Source organism: Bombina bombina, chromosome 12 (assembly GCF_027579735.1).
Source record: "Bombina bombina isolate aBomBom1 chromosome 12, aBomBom1.pri, whole genome shotgun sequence".
Taxonomy (NCBI): domain Eukaryota; kingdom Metazoa; phylum Chordata; class Amphibia; order Anura; family Bombinatoridae; genus Bombina; species Bombina bombina.
In genome coordinates this window covers 8191268-8205850 of record NC_069510.1, presented here as the reverse complement: position 1 = coordinate 8205850, position 14583 = coordinate 8191268, and the positions used below count along the sequence as shown (strand labels likewise).

Below are 14583 nucleotides of genomic sequence, written 5' to 3'. Positions count from 1 at the left end.
ATCACTTATGTGACTCCCCTATACAAAATGAGCACACTGTGCTCCTAAGCATTAACAAAGTAAATGCTGAGACAAGGGCACACAACTGAAATGACAAGCACGGTGTATATTAGTTTTTATATTCTTATGCTGTGTTACGGGGAAATGAAATAGGTTAGCAAGTTAAATTATTTACAGCGACATAGGCCACACTACAGTTACGCTCCTTTATTATTTTTGTACGTAATAATTTTATTGGCAAAACAAGAAAGATCAAAGATTGTCATTCAGCTCGCTGCCGCGTCAATGCGTATCGTTTTGTTCTTTCCACTGTCTAGATTGTGTGCAACTTAAATAGATTTTTAAACAGTTGTACCACATGCTGGGGAGAATTAGGGATAAAAGCTATGATTATAAAGACAGCCCTACCGCCTCTAGTTCTGCTGTAGTCCTAATTAAATTGTTAAATACAATGTAGTCTGCATTTAGCATCCCTGTTCTATCTTTCTTTTGATCAGTATAATTACATTTTATTAAGGGGATGACAAAAAAAAAGTTTCGTTTTAATTTCCATTGGATATTTTTTTTTCTAACTAAAGGCAAGTTGTTTAGGTTTAACTCATTTACAAGCTAATGTCATATTATGCACATAGGACACACAATGGGTTGTAGAAACATTAATAGGAACAGTGACAAGGTCACCTAATAATTTCCTTTCAACTGAATGGACAGCTCGTTTCTCTTACCCAGATAAGTCATTCTCAATTACCATCTTCTGAAGCCCAACGGAAATACTGTTGCTCGCATTTGGCGTTGAGGCTGAGTAATCACTTGTGACTGAGCCCTGCGCACTGGATGGATTGCTCAGTGCTGTGTTTACGTCTCTTAGAATACGAGGAAGAGGTCCCAGTTTATTCACTGTACCCTATGGAAAAAGCAAAGGACTAAATACACAATACTCAGCACATCTCCCTGTACATAGATGCATTTAGCTAAACAGGACTTGATAACAACAATGTATTTCTCTCAGGTTCTTTGTCACTCTATCTGTGGGGCAGTCTCATCCATCTATCTCACCAACAGACACAGTGGGCACGATGCCACCACAAAGCTCTCACATTCATTAGTGTAAAGGTGCATAAATGTTTGCAGTATATGCTTTCCCTGATTCAGCAGTATACGGACATATGATGCACACGTCCCTTGCACCAGTATTAAGACAATGCACCTGCTCAGAAAGCAAGTGGTGACATTTATCATGTGCATCATACAAGGCACTGCTGGCTTGTTGAGCCAGTGTGGTGTTTGAATGCTGGTGCACGGGTCAAGCACAGCATATGTGTGTATTTCACTGTAGCACTGCTTGGTTTTGATAGACAATTTTTTTCTAACACAAATATAATGCAAAAGTACAACCGAAGGTGCTCTCAAGTATCTCCGTGTTCTGACCATTAGGTCTCTGTAAACCAAGGCTGGATCTGCTGTGCTATTTATTTAAGAGATGCAACAAGGGATGGGTCACATACACATGAAATAGATGTACTAATAAAATATCCATTGTACATTATGTGTACTTGTGAGCTAAAACTAATCCTCCTCTAGGTACTCGTCAGCTAATCAGTGCTGATCTCTTATACAAGGTGTTACTACCATGATTCAGCAGGTGTTGCCAGCGGTATATCAGTGTCATGCACTGGAGTATATGGTTTTTTTTAGAGAAGGTAACACTGTGAATTGTGCATATTACTCCACTGCCCAACCTCTATTAAATAAAGTGACAACATGAATATTTATAGTATGGGTGCTTCAGTTCATTTAATGGCCGAAATGCTGGAATGTGATATGTTCCAATGACAAGAGACAGATAAAAATGTTTTTACAGGGAAAATGTAAATTATTATTATACTTAACAATAAATTTGTCATTTTCAGTTTTTATAATTGTACCTTTTTTTAACACAGCGACAAATGGCACCATTAGTGACATCTAAGAGACATTATTTATAAAATCTGAAAATAATAAAATTGTGAAGTGCCATCTTTAATCAGCAGACAGTGGGCATAGCACAGGAGCCAATCACCAAGCACAGATGTCATTGACATAAGGGGCTCCGTGTACCAAGTCATCATCATGTGACCTCCCCACCCCCCCTGAGGTGACAGAAACAAGTTACACAAAACTCATTAGTGACTGACAAGTTGTGCAAGAGTAAGGGGCAGCAGTGCACGACTTGCAGCAAGCTGTGCACCTCATTACGTCCCTTAGTACACGGGTGCCAAACAAGTCTAGACCAAGGCTGTAGGTTTATCCCACTGGGGAAGAGGTAAATCACATGGATAACTAACTCTGAGATAAGATAAGTGTCAGGCTGTAGGTTTATCCCACATCACATGCATAACTAACTCTGAGATAAGATAAGTGTCAGGCTGTAGGTTTATCCCGTGGGCAAGAGGTAAATCACATGCATAACTAACTCTGAGATAAGATAAGTGTCAGGCTGTAGGTTTATCCCACATCACATGCATAACTAACTCTGAGATAAGATAAGTGTCAGGCTGTAGGTTTATCCCACATCACATGCATAACTAACTCTGAGATAAGATATGTGTCAGGCTGTAGGTTTATCCCACATCACATGCATAACTAACTCTGAGATAAGATAAGTGTCAGGCTGTAGGTTTATCCCGTGGGAAAGAGGTAAATCACATGCATAACTAACTCTGAGATAAGATAAGTGTCAGGCTGTAGGTTTATCCCACATCACATGCATAACTAACTCTGAGATAAGATAAGTGTCAGGCTGTAGGTTTATCCCGTGGGCAAGAGGTAAATCACATGCATAACTAACTCTGAGATAAGATAAGTGTCAGGCTGTAGTTTATCCAAAATCACATGCATAACTAACTCTGAGATAAGATAAGTGTCAGGCTGTAGGTTTATCCCACATCACATGCATAACTAACTCTGAGATAAGATAAGTGTCAGGCTGTAGGTTTATCCCACTGGGGAAGAGGTAAATCACATGCATAACTAACTCTGAGATAAGATAAGTGTCAGGCTGTAGGTTTATCCCACTGGGGAAGAGGTAAATCACATGCATAACTAACTCTGAGATAAGATAAGTGTCAGGCTGTAGGTTTATCCCACATCACATGCATAACTAACTCTGAGATAAGATAAGTGTCAGGCTGTAGGTTTATCCCACATCACATGCATAACTAACTCTGAGATAAGATAAGTGTCAGGCTGTAGGTTTATCCCACATCACATGCATAACTAACTCTGAGATAAGATAAGTGTCAGGCTGTAGGTTTATCCCACATCACATGCATAACTAACTCTGAGATAAGATAAGTGTCAGGCTGTAGGTTTATCCCACATCACATGCATAACTAACTCTGAGATAAGATAAGTGTCAGGCTGTAGGTTTATCCCGTGGGCAAGAGGTAAATCACATGCATAACTAACTCTCAGATAAGATAAGTGTCAGGCTGTAGGTTTATCCCACATCACATGCATAACTAACTCTGAGATAAGATAAGTGTCAGGCTGTAGGTTTATCCCACATCACATGCATAACTAACTCTGAGATAAGATAAGTGTCAGGCTGTAGGTTTATCCCACATCACATGCATAACTAACTCTGAGATAAGATAAGTGTCAGGCTGTAGGTTTATCCCGTGGGAAAGAGGTAAATCACATGCATAACTAACTCTGAGATAAGATAAGTGTCAGGCTGTAGGTTTATCCCACATCACATGCATAACTAACTCTGAGATAAGATAAGTGTCAGGCTGTAGGTTTATCCCGTGGGCAAGAGGTAAATCACATGCATAACTAACTCTGAGATAAGATAAGTGTCAGGCTGTAGTTTATCCAAAATCACATGCATAACTAACTCTGAGATAAGATAAGTGTCAGGCTGTAGGTTTATCCCACATCACATGCATAACTAACTCTGAGATAAGATAAGTGTCAGGCTGTAGGTTTATCCCACTGGGGAAGAGGTAAATCACATGCATAACTAACTCTGAGATAAGATAAGTGTCAGGCTGTAGGTTTATCCCGTGGGCAAGAGGTAAAATCACATGCATAACTAACTCTGAGATAAGATAAGTTTCAGGCTGTAGGTTTATCCCGTGGGCAAGAGGTAAATCACATGCATAACTAACTCTGAGATAAGATAAGTGTCAGGCTGTAGGTTTATCCCACTGGGCAAGAGGTAAATCACATGCATAACTAACTCTGAGATAAGATAAGTGTCAGGCTGTAGGTTTATCCCACTGGGGAAGAGGTAAATCACATGCATAACTAATTCTGAGATAAGATAAGTGTCAGGCTGTAGGTTTATCCCGTGGGGAAGAGGTAAATCACATGCATAACTAACTCTGAGATAAGATAAGTGTCAGGCTGTAGGTTTATCCCACTGGGGAAGAGGTAAATCACATGCATAACTAACTCTGAGATAAGATAAGTGTCAGGCTGTAGGTTTATCCCACTGGGGAAGAGGTAAATCACATGCATAACTAACTCTGAGATAAGATAAGTGTCAGACTGTAGGTTTATCCCGTGGGCAAGAGGTAAATCGCATGCATAACTAACTCTGAGATAAGATAAGTGTCAGGCTGTAGGTTTATCCCACTGGGGAAGAGGTAAATCACATGCATAACTAACTCTGAGATAAGATAAGTGTCAGGCTGTAGGTTTATCCCACATCACATGCATAACTAACTCTGAGATAAGATAAGTGTCAGGCTGTAGGTTTATCCCACATCACATGCATAACTAACTCTGAGATAAGATAAGTGTCAGGCTGTAGGTTTATCCCACATCACATGCATAACTAACTCTGAGATAAGATAAGTGTCAGGCTGTAGGTTTATCCCACATCACATGCATAACTAACTCTGAGATAAGATAAGTGTCAGGCTGTAGGTTTATCCCACATCACATGCATAACTAACTCTGAGATAAGATAAGTGTCGGGCTGTAGGTTTATCCCACATCACATGCATAACTAACTCTGAGATAAGATAAGTGTCGGGCTGTAGGTTTATCCCACATCACATGCATAACTAACTCTGAGATAAGATAAGTGTCGGGCTGTAGGTTTATCCCACATCACATGCATAACTAACTCTGAGATAAGATAAGTGTCAGGCTGTAGGTTTATCCCACATCACATGCATAACTAACTCTGAGATAAGATAAGTGTCAGGCTGTAGGTTTATCCCACATCACAAGTATAACTAACTCTGAGATAAGATAAGTGTCAGGCTGTAGGTTTATCCCACATCACATGCATAACTAACTTTGAGATAAGATAAGTGTCAGGCTGTAGGTTTATCCCACATCACATGCATAACTAACTCTGAGATAAGATAAGTGTCAGGCTGTAGGTTTATCCCACATCACATGCATAACTAACTCTGAGATAAGATAAGTGTCAGGCTGTAGGTTTATCCCACATCACATGCATAACTAACTCTGAGATAAGATAAGTGTCAGGCTGTAGGTTTATCCCACATCACATGCATAACTAACTCTGAGATAAGATAAGTGTCAGGCTGTAGGTTTATCCCACATCACATGCATAACTAACTCTGAGATAAGATAAGTGTCAGGCTGTAGGTTTATCCCACATCACATGCATAACTAACTCTGAGATAAGATAAGTGTCAGGCTGTAGGTTTATCCCACATAACATGCATAACTAACTCTGAAATAAGATAAGTGTCAGGCTGTAGGTTTATCCCACATCACATGCATAACTAACTCTGAGATAAGATAAGTGTCAGGCTGTAGGTTTATCCCACATCACATGCATAACTAACTCTGAGATAAGATAAGTGTCGGGCTGTAGGTCTCACCAGGCCATTAGCAGCCATAACACCTACATAAGATACAGATTGCCTGTGTGTTTCATACATTAAAGGGATATGAAACCCAAAATGTTTCTTTCATGACTCAGATAGAGCAGCAATTCTAAGCAACTTTCTAATTTATTTCTATTATCAATTTTTATTTTGTTCTCTTTTGTTGAAAAGCAGGGATGTTTGCTTAGGGGCCAGGCCATTTGTGGAGCACTATATGGCAGCAGTGTTACAAAAATGTTATCCATTTGCAAAAATACCAGAGGGTAGCACTATTTCCTGCCATTTAGTGCTCCAGATGCTACCTAGGTATCTCTTCAACACAGGATATCTCTAACTCTGCAGCATGCTGCACAGTGACTGCTTGATCAGTTCAGGAGATCATTTATATTTGTCCTTAACTGGTCACAGCAACGCATATAAGATAAACATACTCAAAAGGCTCTTCAAGGAGTTTGTCCCTGTACCACAAATCAATGCAGATGTCACTACCAAAATCACAGTTTAAATGCTAAGAAAACCTCTATTATTTTGTCTATAGCACGTGCTTAGTGTCTGGTGTATACTGTGCATGTATAGAACTATTATAGGGTGTCTAAATAAAAAGGGATACAAAGTAGCGAGAGAGGACACATGCGCCAGCAATGATTGTTTAACGGTCTATAAAAATGTGTGACACAGCTATTCTATGTGATTCACTTAGACAAGCATGCTATTTATTTGTATGGAAGGAGAGAGCATACTTTTTAACAACATATATGTTTGGGGAAATGTCCCTTTCATGTAAAGCCACAACAGTGTGATTATAAATCATTTTGTAAGCTCATGGAGGTTAATAAGTTAGCCACTAGGGGTCACCAGTGAGCTGTATGCATTATTATTATTAAACTGATGTATACAATAGTTGGAACTTTGAGTGTATGGTGTGGTGGGAAGGCTTTGCTTTATGTGTGGTTTTAACAAAGAATTGTTTAATACAAGCTGCTGCAATAACAGGCTATCCTGTAATTGTCACTTGTGTTCATAACGCTGGTGATATAGCCCTTACATAAGGATATAAGATATGGTAGTCTAACTATAAAAATGATTTCTTAGAGAACTTCATTATTAAACTAATCATTTCTGTTTACCTCTGGAAAATGGTTAAACACAGCTGAAATAGCACTTCTAGGTACAAATTGCCACCAATCACAGAGTACATCCTGCTCAGGAGCCGCACAAAGCTTGTCTGGTAAATGAGTTTATGTGTTTAACCCCTGAGCAGCAAATAAACACATAGTAACATATTCTGATGAATTACAGCATTTTATTGTCCCTTTAACCTGAAGCTGTCAGAATAGGCCTCAACAACTTCCGAAGCAAATGTTTGCAGCCTGCTCTTGCAAGCAATGGGTTAAAAAGAATGTTTCTTACAATAAATAGTGGAGGACCACACCACTGAACTTGGACCCAGTGCCAGGGCACTTCTGTTGGGTCAATGTAATTCTGTAAGTGCAGTGATTTGTGTGTGTTTGACTAATGAAAGTGCTGTGCTCTCTATGTCTCTTGTTCTTCTCATTGTATCCCAGGGAAGACATCTCATAGGATACAGTTCCCCATTACACAGACCTGAGCGCAGTCTACGGCCCCCAGCACCGCATATATGTCATGTGATACCTGGTCCAGCTGAGAGATCACTTCCCACAGCAGCACGTGCAAGGTTGACAGCTCCCGTCCTAAGTCTATGTATCCCTCAAAACCGGCAGTATTGGAAATTGTTTCAGGATTAGAGATTTCCAACAGGAATCGCTGCATATTTGTCCATTCGTGTTCCAAGAACTGATTCATAAATGACATATATTCCTCTTTACTTCCGAATCTGTCCAAAACAAAACACAGAAAAGTGTGTGTAAATAGATTTATATAGCACTAGGCAATAAGCCTGCCCAGAGAGCAGTCTATTAAAAAAACACAAACTCCAAAGCTACAATTACACAAAATAGAAAATGTAAAATTACAGAAAAAAATAAACAAAGCTATCCAACATAAAACATTTAGACCTAAACTAATACCCCTATAAAAAAATCACCCCAAAAATAAAAACACCCCCTAATCTAATACTAAACTACCAATAGCGCTTAAAAGGGCTTTTGTAGGGCATTGCCCTAATTTAAACAGCTCTTTTACCTAAACAAATGACCAATTACCCCCTAACAGTAAAACCCCCCACCCACCAAACCCCCCAAAATAAAAAAAAAACTAACACTAAAAAAACCTTAATTACCCATTGCCCCTAAAGGGGCATTTGCATGGTCATTCAGCTCTTTTACTGCCCTAAAAATCTAAAAAAAAAAAAAAAAAAAAAAAGCCTAAGACTAAGCCCCAAATAGGTACTCACCGTTCCTGAAGTCTGGCGGAGAAGGTCTTCTTTCAGGCAGCTCCATCATCTTCTATCTTCATCCGGAACAAAGGCAGCGCAGAGCAGAGGTGCGGAGCTGTCTTCCCCGATGCATAGATCCTCAGCGGCAGTCCTCAACGGTGGCAGTCCTTGGTGGCAGCAGCGTTTCTCGGCGGCGTGGAGGCTTCTCTTCATCCGATGTACGTTGTACACTGAAGAATGAATGCAAGGTACAGCATTCAATTTGGGGTACCTTGCATTCCTATTGGCTGAGTAGCCAATAGGATTAGAGCTACTGAAATCCTATTGGCTGGTCAAATCAGCCAATAAGATTTCAATAGCTCTCATCTTATTGGCTGATTTCAAAATTTCAGCCAATAGGAATGCAAGGTACCCCAATAAATATGGGTTACCTTGCATGCAATCTTCAGTGTGCGACGGATGATCGCATGAAGAAGAGCCTCCACGCCGCTGAGAACTGCCACCGACGAGGACCGCAGCTGAGAACCGCTGCTGAGGACCGCCGCTGAGGATCCGTGCATCGGGGAAGCCAGCTCCGTGTCACCTTCGCTCTGGATGAAGATAGAAGATGATAGAAGATGATTCTTTCACCACCCTGCCATTTTCGGAATCCACCGGGATGCAACTTCCCTGCATTCAGGTGGATTCCTTTGGCTGCGCACACAGCTAACATTCTTTTGGCTGCCTCGCGCAGCCAACATTCCTTTAAAGGTTGTGTGCGCAACTGAAGACGGACATGTTACAAACGCGATTATAGTATAGATGTGGTGTTATTATTATTATTTGTATTATTAACCCTGCCCACTGGGACTTATTTGTCTACATCGGAACAAAGTTCTGATGTAAACAAATAAGTAAAAATTTAAATCACACAATCGTTCATGCGATCGCGTGATTACAATGATGGGAACGGGTCAGGGGGGAGTACCTATGATGCTAGCCACGCCCTCCAACCCGGGATCCCATATAGGAAGCTGGTATAGCTTCCATACAGTCAAACAGCTAGGACGTTCCATACCATCCTAACGGCGCTAAAGCCTGGCTCATGGAACGTGAGAACTAGTTAAAAGGACACTAAAATGTAAAATATGTTCTGCCATTAGGTTTATTTGTGTATGTGGAACAGCTGGTTTTGCTCATTGAAACTAACACCCATTGTTATAAAAAAAAAAAAGAAGCTATGTATGCAATAAGTGCACCCCCCCCCCCCTTTTCTTCTGTCTTTCTCTCAATACACAAAGAATAATACCTAACTTTTCATTATGGGTTGTGGTTTTATTAAGCAAAATCAGCTTATTTTACACAAATAAACCTAAAGGACCTAATTTCCAATTCATTTAATACTCTGCAGCTGGTTTCACAAATCAATGGTAATTACATTAAAGGGGAGAAAAATACACTCTCCCTGTAATTACATACTATTATCTTATGCGATCTGCAGGCTGTAAGTGCCATGGCGGAATTATGTGCTGTATATTTAGGCACTGGAGGAATTTGTACAACAAAAGGCATCTGTTATACAGCCTTGACCGGCTCGTCACCAGGTTAAAAACAAACATAAACCGACAACTCTACAGGAACATGTTATATCCTAATCAATGTGTCTCCTAAAAATAAATGTCACTAACAGTGTCAGTCCCAACATATGCCCACCTCTTGGGACTGGATGTATGGAAGGACAGGCTGGGGCTGTGGTTGCTTCTGAATCAGTTAAAAGCCAGTACAAATACATTCCTTCATTTATTGTTACTCCTCTGTTTAGATGATTCTGTCTGCTACCTAATATCTGATCACTCTCTCTCCCACACCCTTATCTACAGCAGTTAGTGTCTGCTACCCAATATCCAATCACTCTCTCTCTCACACCCTTATCTACAGCAGTTAGTGTCTGCTACCCAATATCTGACCACTCTCTCTCCCACACCCTTATCTACAGCAGTTAGTGTCTGCTACCCAATATCCAATCACTCTCTCTCCCACACCATTATGTACAACAGTTAGTGTCTGCTACCCAATATCCGATCACTCTCTCTCCCACACCCTTATCTACAGCAGTTAGTGTCTGCTACCCAATGTCTGATCACTCTCTCTCCCACACCCTTATCTAGAGCAGTTAGTGTCTGCTACCCAATATCTGATCACTCTCTCTCCCACACCCTTATCTACAGCAGTTAGTGTCTGCTACCTAATATCTGATCACTCTCTCTCCCACACCCTTATCTACAGCAGTTAGTGTCTGCTACCCAATATCCAATCACTCTCTCTCCCACACCCTTATCTACAGCAGTTAGTGTCTGCTACACAATATTCGATCACTCTCTCTCCCACACCCTTATCTACAGCAGTTAGTGTCTGCTACCCAATATCCAATCACTCTCTCTCCCACACCCTTATCTACAGCAGTTAGTGTCTGCTACCCAATATCCAATCACTCTCTGTCCCACACCCTTATCTACAGCAGTTAGTGTCTGCTACCCAATATCTGATCACTCTCTCTCCCACACCCTTATCTACAGCAGTTAGTGTCTGCTACCCAATATCTGATCACTCTCTCTCCCACACCCTTATCTACAGCAGTTAGTGCCTGCTACCCAATATCTGATCACTCTCTCTCCCACACCCTTATCTACAGCAGTTAGTGTCTGCTACCCAATATTCGATCACTCTCTCTCCCACACCCTTATCTACAGCAGTTAGTGTCTGCTACCCAATATCTGATCACTCTCTCTCCCACACCCTTATCTACAGCAGTTAGTGTCTGCTACCCAATATTCGATCACTCTCTCTCCCACACCCTTATCTACAGCAGTTAGTGTCTGCTACACAATATTCGATAACTCTCTCTCTCCCACACCCTTATCTACAGCAGTTAGTGTCTGCTACCCAATATCTGATCACTCTCTCTCCCACACCCTTATCTACAGCAGTTAGTGTCTGCTACCCAATATCCAATCACTCTCTCTCCCACACCCTTATCTACAGCAGTTAGTGTCTGCTACCCAATATCTGATCACTCTCTCTCCCACACCCTTATCTACAGCAGTTAGTGTCTGCTACCCAATATCTGATCACTCTCTCTCCCACACCCTTATCTACAGCAGTTAGTGTCTGCTACCCAATATCTGATCACTCTCTCTCCCACACCCTTATCTACAGCAGTTAGTGTCTGCTACCCAATATCTGATCACTCTCTCTCCCACACCCTTATCTACAGCAGTAGTGTCTGCTACCCAATATTCGATCACTCTCTCTCCCACACCCTTATCTACAGCAGTTAGTGTCTGCTACCCAATATCTGATCACTCTCTCTCCCACACCCTTATCTACAGCAGTTAGTGTCTGCTACCCAATATTCGATCACTCTCTCTCCCACACCCTTATCTACAGCAGTTAGTGTCTGCTACCCAATATCTGATCACTCTCTCTCCCACACTCTTATCTACAGCAGTTAGTGTCTGCTACCCAATATCCGACCACTCTCTCTCCCACACCCTTATCTACAGCAGTTAGTGTCTGCTACCCAATATCCGCCCACTCTCTCTCCCACACCCTTATCTACAGCAGTTAGTGTCTGCTACCCAATATTGAATCACTCTCTCTCCCACACCCTTATCTACAGCAGTTAGTGTCTGCTACCCAACATCCAATCACTCTCTCTCCCACACCCTTATCTACAGCAGTTAGTGTCTGCTACCCAATGTCCGAACACTCTCTCTCCCACACCCTTATCTATATCAGTTAGTGTCTGCTACCCAATATCCGATCACTCTCTCTCCCACACCCTTATCTACAGCAGTTAGTGTCTGCTACCCAATGTCTGATCACTCTCCCACACCCTTATCTACAGCAGTTAGTGTCTGCTACCCAATGTCTGATCACTCTCCCACACCCTTATCTATAGCAGTTAGTGTCTGCTACCCAATATCTGATCACTCTCTCTCCCACACCCTTATCTACAGCAGTTAGTGTCTGCTACCCAATATCTGATCACTCTCTCTCCCACACCCTTATCTACAGCAGTTAGTGTCTGCTACCCAATATCTGATCACTCTCTCTCCCACACCCTTATCTACAGCAGTTAGTGTCTGCTACCCAATATCTGATCACTCTCTCTCCCACACCCTTATCTACAGCAGTTAGTGTCTGCTACCCAATATCTGATCACTCTCTCTCCCACACCCTTATCTACAGCAGTAGTGTCTGCTACCCAATATTCGATCACTCTCTCTCCCACACCCTTATCTACAGCAGTTAGTGTCTGCTACCCAATATCTGATCACTCTCTCTCCCACACCCTTATCTACAGCAGTTAGTGTCTGCTACCCAATATTCGATCACTCTCTCTCCCACACCCTTATCTACAGCAGTTAGTGTCTACTACCCAATATCTGTTCACTCTCTCTCCCACACTCTTATCTACAGCAGTTAGTGTCTGCTACCCAATATCCGACCACTCCCTCTCCCACACCCTTATCTACAGCAGTTAGTGTCTGCTACCCAATATCCGCCCACTCTCTCTCCCACACCCTTATCTACAGCAGTTAGTGTCTGCTACCCAATATTGAATCACTCTCTCTCCCACACCCTTATCTACAGCAGTTAGTGTCTGCTACCCAACATCCAATCACTCTCTCTCCCACACCCTTATCTACAGCAGTTAGTGTCTGCTACCCAATGTCCGAACACTCTCTCTCCCACACCCTTATCTATATCAGTTAGTGTCTGCTACCCAATATCCGATCACTCTCTCTCCCACACCCTTATCTACAGCAGTTAGTGTCTGCTACCCAATGTCTGATCACTCTCCCACACCCTTATCTACAGCAGTTAGTGTCTGCTACCCAATGTCTGATCACTCTCCCACACCCTTATCTATAGCAGTTAGTGTCTGCTACCCAAATTCTAATCACTCTCCCACACCCTTATCTACAGCAGTTAGTGTCTGCTACCCAATATCCAATCACTCTCTCTCCCACACCCTTATCTACAGCAGTTACTGTCTGCTACCTAATATCTGATCACTCTCTCTCCCACACCCTTATCTACAGCAGTTAGTGTCTGCTACCCAATATTCAATCACTCTCTCTCCCACACCCTTATCTACAGCAGTTAGTGTCTGCTACCCAATATCTGACCACTCTCTCTCCCACACCCTTATCTACAGCAGTTAGTGTCTGCTACCCAATATCTGATCACTCTCTCTCCCACACCATTATGTACAACAGTTAGTGTCTGCTACCCAATATCCGATCACTCTCTCTCCCACACCCTTATCTACAGCAGTTAGTGTCTGCTACCCAATGTCTGATCACTCTCCCACACCCTTATCTACAGCAGTTAGTGTCTGCTACCCAATGTCTGATCACTCTCCCACACCCTTATCTATAGCAGTTAGTGTCTGCTACCCAAATTCTGATCACTCTCCCACACCCTTATCTACAGCAGTTAGTGTCTGCTACCCAATATCCAATCACTCTCTCTCCCACACCCTTATCTACAGCAGTTACTGTCTGCTACCTAATATCTGATCACTCTCTCTCCCACACCCTTATCTACAGCAGTTAGTGTCTGCTACCCAATATTCAATCACTCTCTCTCCCACACCCTTATCTACAGCAGTTAGTGTCTGCTACCCAATATCTGACCACTCTCTCTCCCACACTCTTATCTACAGCAGTTAGTGTCTGCTACCCAATATCTGATCACTCTCTCTCCCACACCCTTATCTACAGCAGTTAGTGTCTGCTACCCAATATCCGACCACTCTCTCTCCCACACCCTTATCTACAGCAGTTAGTGTCTGCTACCCAATATCCGACCACTCTCTCTCCCACACCCTTATCTACAGCAGTTAGTGTCTGCTACCCAATATTGAATCACTCTCTCTCCCACACCCTTATCTACAGCAGTTAGTGTCTGCTACCCAACATCCAATCACTCTCTCTCCCACACCCTTATCTACAGCAGTTAGTGTCTGCTACCCAATGTCCGAACACTCTCTCTCCCACACCCTTATCTATATCAGTTAGTGTCTGCTACCCAATATCCGATCACTCTCTCTCCCACACCCTTATCTACAGCAGTTAGTGTCTGCTACCCAATGTCTGATCACTCTCCCACACCCTTATCTACAGCAGTTAGTGTCTGCTACCCAATGTCTGATCACTCTCCCACACCCTTATCTATAGCAGTTAGTGTCTGCTACCCAAATTCTAATCACTCTCCCACACCCTTATCTACAGCAGTTAGTGTCTGCTACCCAATATCAAATCACTCTCTCTCCCACACCCTTATCTACAGCAGTTACTGTCTGCTACCTAATATCTGATCACT

General features: G+C 42.2%; 1 protein-coding gene across 6 annotated transcripts in view; it reads right to left on the bottom strand.

The window, feature by feature from the left end:
- Window positions 1-14583, bottom strand: part of DAB2IP (DAB2 interacting protein) — a 921554-nt gene that overhangs the window by 142750 nt on the left and 764221 nt on the right. For all 6 annotated transcript variants that reach the window (XM_053695575.1, XM_053695573.1, XM_053695574.1 and 3 more), the window contains 2 exons: window positions 7509-7710; window positions 726-904 (listed from right to left, as the gene is read on the bottom strand). In XM_053695575.1, the coding sequence (XP_053551550.1) occupies window positions 726-904; window positions 7509-7710 (381 nt within the window). The remainder of the gene's footprint in view (window positions 1-725; window positions 905-7508; window positions 7711-14583) is intronic.